This window comes from Oncorhynchus kisutch, linkage group LG29, assembly GCF_002021735.2.
Source record: "Oncorhynchus kisutch isolate 150728-3 linkage group LG29, Okis_V2, whole genome shotgun sequence".
Taxonomy (NCBI): domain Eukaryota; kingdom Metazoa; phylum Chordata; class Actinopteri; order Salmoniformes; family Salmonidae; genus Oncorhynchus; species Oncorhynchus kisutch.
Window position 1 is genome coordinate 11,513,672 of NC_034202.2, and position 17,859 is coordinate 11,531,530.

Below are 17,859 nucleotides of genomic sequence, written 5' to 3' on the forward strand. Positions count from 1 at the left end.
GTTGCCCCCTCAGAGCAGCGGGACCTGGAGACAGGACTGTCATTGTGTGGGCCCTCTCTGGTGACAGGCTCCACACACGTCATTAGAGAGACAGAGATCTGGCCCTACACACACACACATACACACACACACACACACACACACACACACACACAGCATCACCTCGTCCTGGAGCACTCATCTTATCATGGCACCACATTGCTATATCCCGAAAGCTCAGCTGAGACGATGTGAAAGGACTTTCAAATGTCTTTCTCTGGAGCTCTCTCTCTCCTAGGTAGTTCTTAAGAGCTTCGCCAAATCAAGGTTTATTTGTCACGTACACAGTTTACAGCAGGTATAAACGGTGCAGCAAAATGCTTCCATGCAAGCTCTCGACAATGCAGTACACATATCAATATCAATAACAATCACAAGTCAGATAATAAAATAAGTAAGGAAAAGGAAGTAGTATGCATGGTATAAAACCGATATGTACACCATAAGATATACACACTTTTAGAAAAAAGGGTTGAAAAATTGTTCTTTGCGACAGGATAGGGTTCTACCAATAACCGTTTTCCGTTTTAGAAGACGGGTTCTTTGTAAAGCAAAGAGTTCTACGTAGAACCTATAACATCCCATGAAGAGGGCACGACAAAACCCATTCGCCCTAAAGAGACTGAAAAGATTTGGCATGGGTCCTCAGATCCTCAAAAGGTTCTACAGCTGTACCATCGAGAGCAAACTGACTGGTTGCATCACTGCCTGGTATGGGAACTGCTCACCCTCTGACCGCAAGGCACTACAGAGAGTAATGCGTACAGACCAGTACATCACTGGGACCAAGCTTCCTGCCCTCCAGGACTTCTATACCAGGCGGTGTCAGAGGAATGCCCTAACAAAAAAGACTCTAGCCACCCTAGTCATAGACTGTTCTCTCTGCTACCGCACAGCATGCGGTACCGGAGCACCAAGTCTAGGTCCAAGAGGCTTCTAAACAGCTTCTACCCACAAGCCATAAGACTCCTGAACGTCTAATCAAATGTATAGTCACTTTAATAACTCTACCTACATGTACATATTACCTCAATTACCTAACTAACCGGTGCCCCCGCGCATTGACTCTGTACCAGCACCCCCTGTATATAGCCTCGCTATTGTTATTTTACTGCTGCTCTTATTTATTTGTTACTTTTATTTCTTATAATTATATTATATTTTCTTAAAACTGCATTGTTGGTGAATGGCTTGTAAGTAAGAATTTCACTTAGGTCTGCACCTGTTGTATTCGGCACATGACAAATAACATTTGATATGTGGAACCGTTTTTGGAAGAAAGGGTTCTTTGATGATTGTTTTGAAGGCAAGAAGGAGTCTTTGGAAAGCAAGAAGAGTTCTACAAATAACTGTTCTTATTCTGAATAAGATTTTTGTTGAATTCTTTTCTTATTTATTTTAAATTAGTGCCTGAGCATTAGTGTTTAAAACGTTAACCTCAGGAATTTGAGTAATCTGAGTAATCTGATATATTTTCAAGAACACTCAAAAAAAGGCATTATGATAATGTCATTTAGGTGTTATTTTATTTTTAGAGGCTAATAAGGGTGTTTGAACCATTCATAGAGGGTTCTAAGAAGAACCCTTCAAAGAAATGTAGAGTTCTCAGTAGAACCCTTCATAGACGCTTCTTGGAAGACCCTTTAGTGGTTAAAAGGGTTCTTGTTAAAACCTTTGTTGATGGTTCTAAGAACCCTTTATAGAGGGTTCTAAGTAAAAATCATTTACAGGGGGTTCTATGAAGAACCCTGCATTGAGGGTTCTAGGTAGAATCCTTTGCCAAGGGTTCTACCCTGCACCTTTTTTGAAGAGTGCAGTATAAATTATCAATGTTCATGTCAAGTATGACTGTATTTCCAATATAAAGTAGATAGTGTATTGGTTGAGCTAGGGTTGGCTGTTCAACAGTCTGGAGGTAGAAGCTGTCTCTGAGCTTTTTCTCTCTCCAAATGACTCAGAGGCTGTGTGTGAGTGTGCATGTCTGTGTTTTGTTCATTTGGGAAGCACACAGCAACACAACACACAGTCTCCCATCCCCTGGCAATGTTGTCTTGGTGACAGATAGCATGCTGTTTGTCATGACTGTGAGCCTAATTGTGTTGTGTGAATGTGTTGAATGTTTTATCCAGGGTAAGTAGTGTTTTGTTCCCAGCATGCATGGCGCTACACCAGGGCTAGGAGGGGCTGTAGCCCTGTCACAAATCTGCGTAGCCCCTATTTTTAAATAAAGAAATATGTCAAAGTTAATAACCAGCCATTCTGTTCCCAATCCAATCCCTCGGGCCGCATGTGTACCCTATGACGTGTGTGTGGTTGGGGGGAGGAGGAGGAGTCTGGTGTGTGTGACCGCGCACATTTGTCTACGTTAAGTGAGACAACTACTAGCTAGCGAGTCGCCCATCTCACCCCGCAGCAATGGACTGTTTGCTGATCAAGAGAAGAGTGCGGGTAGAAATTGAAAATCCATACCCAGACCCCGTCTCCAAGGGGGCCAAAGTAGAAGAGGGAGATGAGAAAGATGAGTCGGAGAGAGAAACTCGTGAGCCACGACGTGATGGAGCGCCAGAGCAGCTCGTCGCTGCTAGCTTTGGACTTCGGATATTGTTAATTCATTTCATTTCTGACTTTGTGATAGCCATTTCATCCAAAACATTATTACCAATGCACAGTTGTCTGATTATGCATATGGAACAAATGCACTTCCTTGTTGTTGTCGCATTTTGGATATATTGTGTTGTTATTGCTGAAAGACTTCAGTGCATGGGCGCTTTCAGCTTTGCTGAACGTGAAAGATGTTTCTTGCCATTGCCTTGTGGTCACTTGTAAATTAGGCTTCCAGTTATTTTGTTGAATTTTCTTGGGCCAAATTCAATTAAACACTACATTTATATCGAATGTGCTCTGTGCCATATCTGCTTTTATTGAGAAATGAGAACTTCCTTATAACTCTGAAGTCATGAAAATTAACTATTTTCTTAGCACCCCCACGTATTGGTCAAGCACCCCCCTTACACCCGTGAGAGAAAAAATCTTGGCGCCGTGCCTGGTTCCTAGGATCATCTCAATCACATAGAGTAGCGGGGTGGGTAGGGCTGTTCAAAGACAGAGGGGGTGGTCGATGCCCTCATGTTAAATAGTGTTGGATGGGTTTGCCTTTGTTGTTCTCCATTGCCTTGTAGACTGTGGGGAGAGACAACAGGGTGGAAAATGTTTTGTTTAAAATATATAATCTAAATTATTCATTATCTTCACTTCTTCTTCTTCACTTCTCTTCTTTCTCTTTACTCTTCTCTTTCTCCAGCCTCTTTCTCTCCTCCCCCCTGTCCCTCTGTGTCTCTATCAGTATGCGACTGTCTGCCTGCCTGTGTGTGTGTGTGTGTGGGCTCCCACCACATACTTAACCCAGACCTCCAGTGGTTTCCTGGTCCACTGATGGTGTTCCTCTTATCGTAGCAACAGCTTAATTACAGGCCCAGTGTCACGCACGCCAGAGGCCTTCACTAGTCCAAAAAGTTGGAACCCGTTCCGAAATGGACCTGGGGCTTTCCCATTATTTAGAAATATTTTTTTTTAAATATAGAGACCCGTTCCAAATGGACCTGAGGACAACTACACCGTTCAGTTTAGACCTGGTTGGATCCAGAGGCAGTCCAATCCAAGTGAGAGAAGCAGCAGAAAAGTCCATTTTAAGCTACTTTATTAACCAGAGTTGATAAAGCACAACGGTGAGGAGGCAGAGAGGTGAGGCTCATGCACCATAGTGAATGTCTGTCAGAAGCTCTACTGGGGACCCCCCACAGTTGTTTTATATATGGCTATACACAGATAAGTTATATTTGCATGATCAAGCATATTTTATTCATCATTACAGTTTTGTTTATTGTGACCGACCAATACTGGTTCATAACATGACCAATACCTTTACAAGGCTTCTCTCTAAGCTGAAACCTTGAAACTGAGATATATTTTGTTCTCAAAATAAGGTCTGGCATAATGCCAAATTGCAGCTACTAGTAAGGATTCGTTCAGTCAGTCACTTGCATGAACAGAGAAATTGGTTTATAGAAAGGACAAACATAGAACATTGAAATTGGTAAATAGAAAAGCACAAGTATACACATTTCCATCACATTCCATCCTCATATCACATGGGTGATGATAATCATTACATTTTAATGCAAGCATTTCAATTTTAGCTTCTATTTCAAAATGTGCTATACTCCTATTAAAGTAAGGGAGATCAACACAGAAAAAAAAGGACACTTCATAATTTCAAACCCTTCATTCTGGGTTGTACAATCCAATTAGTATGGTAATACTATAATCATAAGAAAGGTTATACTTCTATTAATGGGAGTGAGCATTACAAATACACACACATACACAAGCGATCTGTAGATTCAGAGGTGAATCACTCAATGTGAACAACTGTTTCCATATCTCTTACCACAATCAGGTTGGATTGACCTATGTTTTCAATAACTGTCCCTGGGACATCAACTTAGTCACAGTATAAAACACTGTTGTTTAACAATTCTTGCTTAACAAAAACCACCTTCAATCATTATTCATCGTCCGTATCTACAGGGGGAAATGGGAGCTCATCCAGAGTTGGCAGCTCATTTGTTTCACCATCCTCTGGAGGAGCAGAAAACATGCAATCTTATCAGCCAGAGAGGCACAGATCGCCTTACAGCATGTTAATAACATTTCACAGGGAAGAGAGGTTGTTGCCAACCGTCAGTGGAAGTGTTGTAGCAGAATATGTTTTTGATGGTTATGCCAGTACGAATACAGTGCTTTCTTGACAAGATCTGTTCTGCAAGTTTTGAAAGTGAATGTGTTTGTTACTACCAATCTTTACTGTCTCTTCTGTAAACCACATGCATATCACTTGATGATTAGCAACGTACTGTAACAGCGGTGACCTATGAGAACCTGGCAGATGGGGCTTATTCTTTGCATGGCTTTCAGCAAACTCTTTTTGATCTCCTATAAAGGAAAGTCATCCCAATTAATGTACATTGTTCATAAACATTGAAGGGCTGATTTAATAAAAGGCTGATTTAAGTGCATGACTCCTTTATAGCTAGTCACCATGTAATTGTAATACTCAGAAATATGCTAATGAGCCCCCGACAGCACATTGTCCCACCTACATTTCAAAATGCAGTATTGATGCTGCTTTTCTAACCAAGTGGGAAGCGGGAATTTACAACATACGACAGGGAAAATCCACATGAACAACCCTTGAACTGTTAATTACTGGTGATGTTAAGTTTGATACCGGAGCTCCAAGGCATGTGACAAAATCGCTAAGCAGTTTGTTTCAAAACAGCGTACCGATGCTTGTATCACTTTATCTGAAGCACATGATTCACAACGTCCGATGCTTAGTTTTGTCAAACAACAACCAGATTGGTTTGGTATTGGCTGCAGTAGAAGACAAAAGTCTACCCTGCGCACGCGCTGCGACACATGCGCCGTAATCAATACAAATTGGTCTGTTTAAAATTATTTTGACCAGCAGGTGCCACTAGTGTACACTGTGTTAATCATTGCCTCGAGTAATGAACTGATTTTCGACACAATTGGCTGGATATTCTCAATGATATTCTCAAGTTTTGTTTCCCCATCAATAGTAATTACTAGTGACTCCACAAGTCAGTTGAAATTACTCATACCCGAGACCTGTTACAATCATATCAGATCCAACCCAGACCTGTGACATTTGACCCGTTCGGGTCTTGGATATTCGGGTACAGGTGGATCCGTGAAGATGTCCAACGCATGCACACACACACAGAAAGAGAGACAGAGAGACAGAGAGACAGAGAGACAGAGAGAGAGAGAGAGAGAGAGAGAGAGAGAGAGAGAGAGACACCGAGAGAGAGAGACACCGAGAGAGAGAGACACCGAAAGAGAGAGACACCGAAAGAGAGAGAGGACTTAAAATATTGTCAACACAAACTCATAGACAGATATGACATACCCTGCTCATATATAACACATTCACACAGGACAGAGTATGAGCTGTATATCAAACAGAGATAAAGTTATAGTGTACACAGCTCCCACAGTGTACACAGCTCCCCCAATGCTAATGCAACATCCCATACTAGATTTCAGATGTGTGATGTGGGTGATGTGAGATTTTCAGATTAATTCATGCATGCATTCATTCCTTCATGCATTCCTTCATACAAACATACTGTAATAATATGTTGCGGTCCTCAGTAATCATGGCCCTGTGTTTGTGTTTGTCTTCTTCCAGACTTCACAAGGAGGAGACAAGACTGAGGCCTTTTCTGTCTGCCTTCGAGTTCCAAAGTCTTCTCTTCAACCTCACTGCATTCAGGATCAGCAACGCAGGAGGACACAACTGTAAGTGTGTGTGTGTGTGTGCACGCCGCAAGATCAGAATGTTAACACCAACAGTGTTAAAACCTCTTATGGCTGAGATCCCGCTAACGGGATCGATATGACAGCAGCCAGTGAAAGTGCAGGGCACCAAATTCAAAACAACATAAATCCCATGATTAAAATTCCTCAGACAAACAAGTATTTCACACCATTTTAAAGATAGACTTCTTGTTAATCCCACCACAGTGTCCGATTTCAAATAGGCTTTACGGTGAAAGCACCACAAATGATTATGTTAGGTTCAGATTTTGCAGAGATCCACATCAATTTACAGAAATATTCATTATAATTGTTGATGAAAAGACAAGTGTTATACATGTAACTTCAGATACATGTCTCCTTAATACAACTGCTGTGTCAGATTTCAAAAAAGCTTTACGGAAAAAGCAAACTATGCAATAAGCTGAGTATGGCGCTCAGAGACCAAACAAGCCAAAAAGATATCTGACATATTTTGCAGTCAGCAGAATGCACTCCCAGGAATCCCAGTTCCACAATAAATGTTTGTTTTGTTCGATAATGTCCATCATTTATGTCCAAATTCCTCCTTGTTGTTAGCGCGTTCAGCCCAGTAATCTACCTTCATGACGTACGAGCAGACGAAAAGTCCAAAAGATCCGTTACAGTCCGTAGAAACATGTCAAACGAAGTATAGAATACATCTTTAGGATGTTTTTCACAGGAATCTTCAATAACGTTCCAACCGGAGAATTCTTTGTCTGTAGAATTGCGATGGAACAGAGCTCACTCTCACGTGAACGAGCGTCACGAGCTCAAGGCATTCTGGCAGACCTCTGACTCATTCCCCTCTCATTCTCCCCCACTTCACAGTAGACGTATCAAACAATGTTCTAAAGACTGTTGACATCTAGTGGAAGCATTAGGAAGTGCAACGTGACCAATATCCCACTGTATCTTCAATAGGGAGTGAGTTGAAAAACAACCAACCTCAGATTTACCACTTCCTGGTTGGATTTTTTCTCAGGTTTTGCCTGCCATTTGAGTTCTGTTATACTCACAGACATCATTCAAACACATTTAGAAACTTCAGAGTGTTTTCTATCCACATATATTAATAATATGCATATATTAGCAATTGGGACTGAGTAGCCGGCAGTTTACTCTGGGCACCTCTGAGCACCTTATTCATCCAAGCTACTCAATACTGCCCCCAGCCATAAGAAGTTTTAAATTAAATACTTTCTTAGAAATTACATGTGACCCACCAAAATAAGGTTAAACTAACACTCTTCAAAGTGTTGACAAACTAACACCCCTAGTGTGTTGGTTCCCTAACATCATGGTGTTGCAAATTCCGACTTAAAATAACACTTTATTAGAGTTAATGCTTTCGCAGTGTTGGGGGGGGGGGTGTAAAGCCTTATATCTGTAGTCTCTGAAAGACTACAACTTGTGTTGGGCGATCTAGATCAATGAGAGAAGACGGTCCAGATCAATGAGAGAAGACTTGAAATAGACAACATGTCAGTAAAATCTTTGGGTAAATTACATCATCTGGTCAAACAATCTGTAGCTACAATTCTCTGCAGATTGAGGAGAAATGGCACCTCCATCGCTCTCATACCCAACGAAGCATTTAATGTCTGAGCACGAACCTGCAAAACCAAAACCCCCTTCCTCATCTCAAAGTACTGTCAGTAAACCTCCCCCAGCCCATTTACTTTGACAGATCATTATTGTCAATGGTAGCCCTTTGCAGGGAATTTTGTAGACCTGTCTTGTTTTGATCATCTGCAGAAAAAGGAAGGGTGGTTGTGTTATTACCGTGTAGTCTTGATTTTATCATTTTCAGTGTCCCTTACTGGTTTCTGTCCCACAGTGTTGTTGTGCTCCATAACTGCAAAGTGTGTTTGCTCCCTCGTCCTTGTTTACCCAAAATTCCCCCACTTTGTGGCATTTTTCAGCAAGGCACTGTGGAATCACTCCAGATAACCTGAGTTTAAAAAAAAGAATGGGTAAAAAGAGAAGAGGGGTAGACGAAATTGATTACATGGTCTGGAAGGTACTACCTCTAACCACCGTTAACCCCATAAAACAAACACTAACCATACAAGCATTACCCAATTCATGTTTATACCATGCTTACTGTAAATTAAGCTATCTTAGCTGTCAGCTTGTAAATATTTTGGCTAACTTATCTTCATCTTGTGTAGAGCTAGGGGTTGGAAGCACATGTTGGTGGAATCAGCTTCTGTACCACCTTCCACAAAATACACAACAATACACAATTTAAGCACCCCACTAATTGTATTGATCTCTATTAGACTCGCTAGCTAAGCATACCTGACAATGGACATTTCAATATAGTCAGCTTGCTGTTACCTAACTAGAGTCACTAAATTGGCAGCAAGATTGCTAGCCAGCTGAGACTACCAACACACAAATAAAGAGTGATTTAGTTATATGGACAATTCTATTTTTAGTAACAGATTGTTTTCCAGACAAGGGTGGAATAGATGAGATACTCTTATTTGGTAACATTCGCTAGCTTACGTTAGCTAACTTCGGTCAAAGATAGAATGAACAAACAAACATGTTTACTCCGCTGAAGGTAGCTACCAGTCTAGCAGTGACTACCATGGCATAGGCAACATTGATTGACATTATGTATACCAAAGATATAGCTGATGGCTTTCAGAGTTCAATACAGGACTGTAACGTTAGCTAGCTAACTAACCCAGCTAAACTGGCAAGCTAGCTAACATTAGCTTACCTCTAACTGAGAATCTTCCATTTTGTTGTGAAGGGATAAAATCAATGGTATCTCATCACTTCTCAGCTGTTGTCTGTTCAGCCTGAGAATTCCCCTGATAATCTTTGGTCACCGCATCATTCTTGATAGCCACAAGCCACTGGCAGAATCGGGGTGAATCTCTGGTAGGTAGAACGGCGAAAGCTAACTAGCCAGGCACAGAACACCACATGTGCAAAATGACTAACATTAGTGAAAAACACATTTTTCAAAAAATATCTTGCCTAGAGAAGTTCTCAGACTACTGTGTGTTGGTCGTTCGAAGTAAACACCAATATTCAATCTACTGGTGTTAACCCCACTAGAATCAACACTCAGATATAACTTTATATCTCAACACCTGGATTGTAACACTTTTGCTGTGTGTACGTTTGTACATGTGTTTGTAGAAGTGGTAGTGCATAAGTGTGTGCACACAGTACATGCAAAGGCTAGCGTGTTTTTCATTTTTGTGCCTCCGGTACTCTATTACTATGAGTATGTTTCTATTTAACCTAGACATTTTTCTTCATCAGAAAAGTTGTTAAGGTATGATGTGCAAGCAGGCAACATGCTCTGTAGTCAGTGTAGTGGCTCTGCCCTGTTATTCACATTTTCCTGCCAAACATGAGAGGGCTTTCCTACAGCAGTTCGTTAATAGACAGCAGTCTGGTTCCTACTTCCTGCTCTCAACCTGCTGCCCTCTCATTATCGCTGGCCTCTTCTGTTAGGCTCTGAGGAGAATCTCTCTGATAGCACCGCTGGGCCTCGCAAATATCAGCTGCCAAGTTTGTTCACTGGCAAGGGAAGTTCACTACTGCAGCTCTAGCTCACTTAGTAACAGTCTGCCTAATTCACTTTCAGATAGACACGCACGCATGCACACACGCACACACACTCTATCTGTCTAGTTTATACACACAACCACTTTTAGCCTAATAAGTGATAGAGGCACACACAGACACACATTTCCATTATCAGTTAAGGGCATCTTTAGACTGAGTGACTTGTCGCTGAGTGTTCAACACACACCTGCTCTGACTGAAGCATTGAGTTGTGCCAAGTCCATCTATGGGAGAGCAGGACTTTCATTCACAGATTTTGCCTGTCTGTTCTTCCAAATCTTCTGCTCTTTTGGGGGGGTGGGGGCTCTCTCTCTCTCTCTCTCTCGTAGTGTTTAGATCAATGTACTGAGATGATCTGAGAGGGATTGCATTGGATTACAGCACATAGATGACAGAACAGCTATTCAAAGCCATTATCTCTCTTTCAGCCACTTTAATTGCGGGTGTCACAGCCACACACACATTAAAACTTACATACACACTATGCACATGCATACATTCACACTTGCATCCATACTCATGTATACATACACATTCAGTCGCTATCTCTCACGCACACACACACACACACACACACACACACACACACACACACACACACACACACACACACACACACACACACACACACACACACACACACACACACACACACACACACACACACACACACTCTTTCTCTCTCCCTCTTACATACATACACACACATTCATACAACCTCTATGCACATCGCAGAGGAAAACATTGCACATGATTTGTGTCTCAAATTAGTTCCCAAACAGTGTTAGAAGTGCCTTATCTCTTCAGACACCCAGAGACGCTAATAGGGAAATCCCACAAAGCGCTTTTCCCTCCCTCCCTGCACCAAAACACAGATTATGGCATTCATTATTAGGCTGAATTATTTTAATGACAGGATTGTCTGTAGGCGATTTCTGTCACATTGTTGGGTGAGGATCCTGCCTGTGTGACAGCTAAGTGGTACTGGGAATGTTATGTTAGGGTAGGGAGTTGTGAGGGGTGGAAAAAGGTATGATGGGAGAGGGGGAGAGAGCAAGATGGAGAGAAGGGAGAAAGAGATGCAAAGAGAGACAGATGGAAAGGGAGCGGTGAGGAGATGGACAAAAGACGAAGTGGGAGAGAGTTGGAGAGAGAAAAATAGGAAGACATGAGGAGATGGAGAAAAGGAAGAGAGAGAGAGAGAGAGAGAGAGAGAGAGAGATAGATAGTGTTGTACAGGGGTTAGCAAGCAGTCAGGGGGGATGAGTTGGTTGGGTGCTGATTTGCAGATAGTATGGTAAATGAACTGTGTTTGATCGTCGCCGAAGGATCAGGGGATCACAATTTGTTAGAGCCCAAGTTCTCTCTCTTCCTCATGCTCATCCTGTCTTTTCCCCCTCTCCCACAGGCAGAGGGAGATCCTGTCTTTTCCCCCCCTCCCACAGGCAAAAAATGTAATCTCATGAAAATCTCACACCCCTGACTCGCTGTGACTGACACACTTGCACACACACTGTTAAAAGCCAGGCGCTGGACCTTGACTAGTGGTGGTAGTATTCTGTATGATGGCTGAGGAGGATTCAACCTGTACTATCCCCCCATCACTATTCATGAAGGAGAGGGATCAGTAATCCCTGTGGGTGCAGGCTCCTGCCATACCTCCACCTCTCCTCCTCTTCCTCTCCTCCATTCCTCCTCCTCCCTCACTCCACTGCACTGATTTATTTTGTTTTATCAGAGATTCCCAGAGTGAGGTAGCTAGGTGTGTGTGTACACCCATGTGCATCAAATGCGTTTATGCGCGCGCAAACACATACACACCCACAATATCATAGAGCTACAATGTGTAACAGAGTTTACATGGTGAACAGCTGGCTTGTCTTATTGGGCACCTCGGGACCTCGAGTGAATATCCAGAGAGACAGAGATGATAAAAGTGTTAGCTTTACCAGCTGATATCACTCGCACACTACTGTATCCTACAGAGCTATATTCTACACCACCCTCATGCATGGGCAAATAGCCTACAGTAAAAGACATATGGGGTGAATTCCCACCTATATACAGTGGTGGAAAATGTACTCAATTGTCGTACTTGAGTAAAAATTAAGATACCTTAATAGAAATGAACTCAAGTTAAAGTGAAAGTCACCCAGTAAAACATCACTTGAGTAAAAGTCTAAAAGTATTTGGTTTTAAATATACTTAAATATCAAAATTAAATGGAATTGCTCAAATGTACTTAAGTATCAAAAGTTAAAGTATAAACCATTTCAAATTCCTTATACTAAGCAAACCAGAATGCACCATTTCACTTATTTTATTTTTTATTGATGGATAGCCAGGGGCACACTCCAACACTCAGACATAATTGTTAAACAAAGCATTTGTGTCCGCCAGATCAGAGACAATAAAAAAGTGTGTGAATTGGACCATTTTTCTGTCAAAATGTGACGAGTACTTTTGGGTGTCAGGGAAAATGTATGTAGTAAAAAGTATATTATTTTCTTTAGGAATGTAGTGAAGTATAAATTGTAAAGTAAAGTACAGATACCCCAAATAACTTCTTAAGTAGTACTTTAAAGTATTTTTTAAGTACTTACACCACTGCCTATGCAACAGCAACTTGGCTAAATTCCTGATGATCAATCACACATTATTACTGGACCATTAACTTCAGTATGTCAGAGTAGCTTTTCAGAGTTAGTACGTTTGAGCATTCATGCCCTCTCTCTCTTCCTCCTCTCTCTCCAGAGTTGGAGTTAAAGTATTAATGATCTCCAAACTCTCTCCCCAGACACGTCCCAACTCTCAGGGGTAACCCTGGCCTCCGCTGCACACTCCTCCAGCCCTGTTACATCCTCTACCCCCCCTGCTCCCTGGGTTGAGGTGTGTACGTGCCCCCCGGGGTTTGGGGGTCAGTTCTGTGAGCTCTGTGCCCCAGGCTACACCAGAGAGGTCCCTAACAGAGGACCCCTGTCACCCTGTGTGCCCTGCACCTGCCACCAGCACGGACCCTGCCACCCTGAGACAGGTAGGAGATTTTTAATCTGTCTCTCGTGTTTTATTGTTCTCTCATTTTCTCTCTTTCTCTTTTTACCTCTCTTTCTCTCTTCTCATATCCTCTATCTCCTTCTCCACCTTCGCTTTTCTTCCCTTCCCTACTCTTTTCTACTCCTCTCTCTGCACACTGAAAGCAAATGGTTCTATATAGTGCCAAATAAGGGTTATTTGGCTTGTAAAATAAGCAGAACCCTTTTTGGAGCTATATAAAACTTTTTTTCATAATGTTCTAAATGGAACCTGTTTGATGATGTAAAGAACCCTTTCTTAAAGTTCTGTGAAGATACATAAAAAAAAGGTTCTACATAGCACCAAAAAAAGGTTCCGCAATGGTAACAACCCTTTTGAGGGCTATATAGAACCCTTTTTATGATTCTTTATAAAACATTTATAGAGAATGGTTCCATAAAGAACCACACATTTTTTTTATGAATTCTGGTTTAATAGCCATATTGTATTGTTAAAATTACATAGGTTCTATTATTGTGTTTATAAGTCTGGAATAGGGTTGAATATTTTCTCATTATTTTACAAATGTTCCATCCCAAGAATAAATCACTTTTCTCCTGGGTAACCCGGTATTTCCAGCCAAAAAATGGAAGTGTCATTGAAAAGCATTTTAAAGCATATAAATGTCTAGATTGAATTAGAGCTTGGATCAGCCTGATGCTACCTGAGACTGATGAGCCATATGTTAAATACATTTTATAAGCCCTACATTTACGATAAGGTTCCATAAAGCACCATCCTTGAGCCCAAGCCAAAAGATGCCCAAATTATTGTGCCGTTATCCAATACATATACTGACTGTATGATATAGGCTACTGAACATTACGCATGGCAGAAAAACATAAAAGCCCACAGATGTAGCTAGCTGTATACTCTCTTGGGTAAATAAATTAAACTAGCTCCAGTAGGCTAATCTTTTTCAGTGTGAACTGTATTACTGTATTGTATTGTATGATACTGTATTATATGGACTGGAATTACGCACATTGTTCAAACCATGATAAAGCAGAAGAGAACATTTGATACTGGTGCAGCACATGCGGCCTACAAATATACAAGTATAGGCTAGCAAATTTGATTTTAATTTTGAAATATAATAGAGCGTATTTGTATTATTAGTAGGCTGAAACATTCATAATATTTCCCCTAATGTTATTGTCTTACCTCTTCTTTCTCTTCTCTATTGTTGCTTCATTCCTTCCTCGCTTTCAACAGTTAAACGAAATATGTTTTGTTGTCCTTATCATCCTTGATTAATACAGGACTAGAATTAGACGGAGAAGGCTTTCACTTCACTTCACAAAGATTGAATGGTTATGGGTCTGAATAAATACCTGCTATAGCCTACCGCCATTGTGCGTTCGCTGTTCTTTCAAACTCCCCGTGAGTTCTATTGGCTGCTGTATTAAACGAATAGTCTATTGAAATGCTAAAATAAAATACTGTCCAGCAAGCTATTATATTATACATGTTTTACTTGTGACAGTGTAACGGATGTGAAATGGCTAGCTAGTTAGCGCACACCGCTCTAACTAGCTAGCCATTTCACATCGGTTACACTGTGTCACGTTCGGACCTTTATTTCCTTTGTTTTGTCATTATTTAGTATGGTCAGGGCGTGAGTTGGGGGGGCAGTCTATGTTTGTTTTTCTATGATTTTGGGATTTCTATGTTTCGGCCTAGTATGGTTCTCAATCAGAGGCAGGTGTCATTAGTTGTCTCTGATTGAGGGTGTTTGTTTCCGTGTCTGTGTTTTTTTCACCACACGGTACTGTTTTCGGTTTTAATTTGTTTCACGTTTATCAGTTGTTCATGTTGAATATTTCTCATTAAAAGAACCGTGGACACTTACCACGCCGCATATTGGTCCTCCGATCCTTCTCGCCTCTCCTCTTCAGACGAAGAGGAGGAAAACCTTGACACACTGTCACAAGTAAAAAACTTACCATAATGAGATGATAGGTCTAGAACTGTGCTCCATACTGAGATGGGTCTGTCCCCACCCTGATCGTTGATTCATCATGCAGAGGATGTAGAGAAGCCAGATTTAGACATTGCATATCATTTAACAGTTCCATTTCACACCATGCTGTTAATATAAATTATTTATTATAATTTAACGGTTTCTCGCAGTTATTTATCCTAAGAAAAAGGAGTGGTTTTGGGCGGTAAATCCCGGTAAATCTTGGTAACCGGGTTCCCGTCATTCAACCCTAGTCTGGAATGGTTGGGGGTCCCTGAAGAGCGAATTGACAACTACTAAATCAGTCAACCGTTCTCAATTTATGCAAGACCATATGTGAGTTTTTCACAACACACTGTTTCTGAGCATATATAACATGTAATAGTGTAATATAACATATGAGAAACTGGGTGGCACAAGAAAAGCTGTGTGGAAACCAGACCCAAAATATTTACATGAGCTACCACCCATACATTTTAATTATCACTAAAAGAGCAAAGTACCCTTTTATGAACTATAAAGAACAATTGAAGCGATCAAAGGGTTCAAACGGCTCCCCTACCTAAAGAACCCCTAAGGAACACTCATTTTGTTCGTCTCTCTCTCTCTCTGCAACTCATATCTTTCTATCACCCTTTTAGATTACTCTACATACAAGAAAGCATTTTAAATAGTACCAGATAGGGGTTATTTCCTTGTAGCCACAAGAAAACCTTTAATTGGTGCTATATATCCTCTACAGGATTGGTGTGTCCCCTGCAGGACGGTTGAGCTAACGTAGGCTAATGTGATTAGCGTGAGGTTGTAGGTAACAAACAAAAAAATCCAAGGACATAGACATATCTGATATTGTCAGAAAGCTTCAATTCTTGTTAATATAACTGCACTGTCCAATTTACAGTAGCTATTACAGTGAAAGCATAGCATGCTATTGTTTGAGGAGAATGCACAATTATGAACTTGAAAATGTATTCATAAACCAATTAGACACATTTGGGCAGTCTTGATAGAACATTTTGAATATATGTGCAATGGTCCATTGGATCAGTCTAAAACTTTGCACATACACTGCTGCCATCTAGTGGCCAAAATGTTAATTGCGCCTTGGCTGGAATAATGCATTGTGGCCTTTCTCTTGCATTTCAAAGAGGATGGTACAAAAAACAAACATTTTTCTTTGTATTATCTTTTACCAGATCTAATGTGTTATATTCTTCTACATTAATTTCACATTTCCACGAACTTCGAAGTGTTTCCTTTCAAATGATATCAAGAGTATGCATATCCTTGCTTCAGGTCCTGAGCTACAGGCAGTTAGATTTGGGTATGTCATTTTAGGCGAAAAAAAAAAAAAAAAGGGTTGAATCCTTAAGAGGACAACCCTTTCTTGAAGGTTCAATAAATAACCATGGAACCTGTATGGTGCTATAAAGAACCTTTTCCTCAGGTTCTATAAATACCTATTAATTAAAAACATGTTCTACAGTGCCTTCAATACACAATAACATCAAAGTGGAACGTTTTTTTTTTATTCATAAAAAATTCAAAGCTGAAATGTCTTGAGTCAATAAGTATTAAACCCCTTTCGTATGGTAAGCCTGATGTTCAGGAGTAAAAATGATGCTTAACAAGTCATATTAGTTGCATGGATTCTGTGTGCAATATTAGTGTTTAACATGATTTTTTGAATGATCACCTCATCTCTGTACCCCACACATACAATTGTCTGTAAGGTCTCTCAGTCGAGAAGTGGAATTCAAACACAGATTCAACCACAAAGACGAGGAAGGTTTTCTAATGCCTCTCAAAGAATGACACCTAGCATTTCGCTTCACCCGCTATAACATCTGCTGAATATGTGTATGTGACCAATAACATTTGATTTGATTTGACCTAATGGTAGATATATACAATTTTAAAAAATTTACATTGAATATCCCTTTGAGCATGGTGGGGTTATTAATTACACATTAGGAGGTGTATCAATACACCCAGTTACTACAAAGATACAGGCGTACTTCCTAACTCAATTGCCACTAAGGAATTTCACCATGAAGTCAATGGTGACTTTACAATAGTTATAGAGTTTAATGGCTGTGAAAGGGCAAAACTAAGCATGGATCAACAACATTGTAGTTACTCCACAATACTAACATAACTGACAGAGTGAAAAGAAAGAAGCATGTAGAGAATTAAATATTCCAAAACATGCATCCTGTTTCCCACAAGGCACTAAAGTAATACTGCAAAGAAAATTGACAAAGCAATTAGCTTTTTGTCCTGGCTCCATCATGTTATGGGTATGCTTGTAATCGTTAAGGACTGGGGAGTTTTTCAGGATAAAAAATACACTAAATGGAGCTAAGCACAGGCAAAATCCTAGAGGAAAACTAGGTTCAACCTGCTTTTCACCAGACACTGGGGAGATGAATTCACCTTTCAGCAGGACAATAACCTAAAACACAAGGCCAAATCTACACTGGAGTTGTTTACCAAGAAGACAGTTAATATCATTAAGAGAATATTATGTTACCATTGATGTATAAAAATGAGCGATACGGTGATGTCACCTTGTCCCCTTAATAATAAATCCAAGCGTTTCATATCAGGAAGGGGACCAGTAACTTTATGATCAAACTTTATAAATGTAGAAGCAACAGTAATTTTTCATACTTTGGTCATCATACTTTGATCTGGTTTCCTTTAAATATTATCCAATTTCTTGAAAGACACGATTTTATCTGTTCACTCCTTAGGCATTATTA

General features: G+C 40.5%; 1 protein-coding gene across 1 annotated transcript in view; it reads left to right on the forward strand.

Annotated features, from left to right (window-relative positions):
* The window catches only part of lamc3 (laminin, gamma 3), a 221,498-nt gene that overhangs the window by 117,393 nt on the left and 86,246 nt on the right, over positions 1-17,859 (forward strand). The window contains exons 11-12 of the mRNA XM_020465728.2: positions 6,314-6,423; positions 12,857-13,093. Of these exons, the coding sequence (XP_020321317.1) occupies positions 6,314-6,423; positions 12,857-13,093 (347 nt within the window). The remainder of the gene's footprint in view (positions 1-6,313; positions 6,424-12,856; positions 13,094-17,859) is intronic.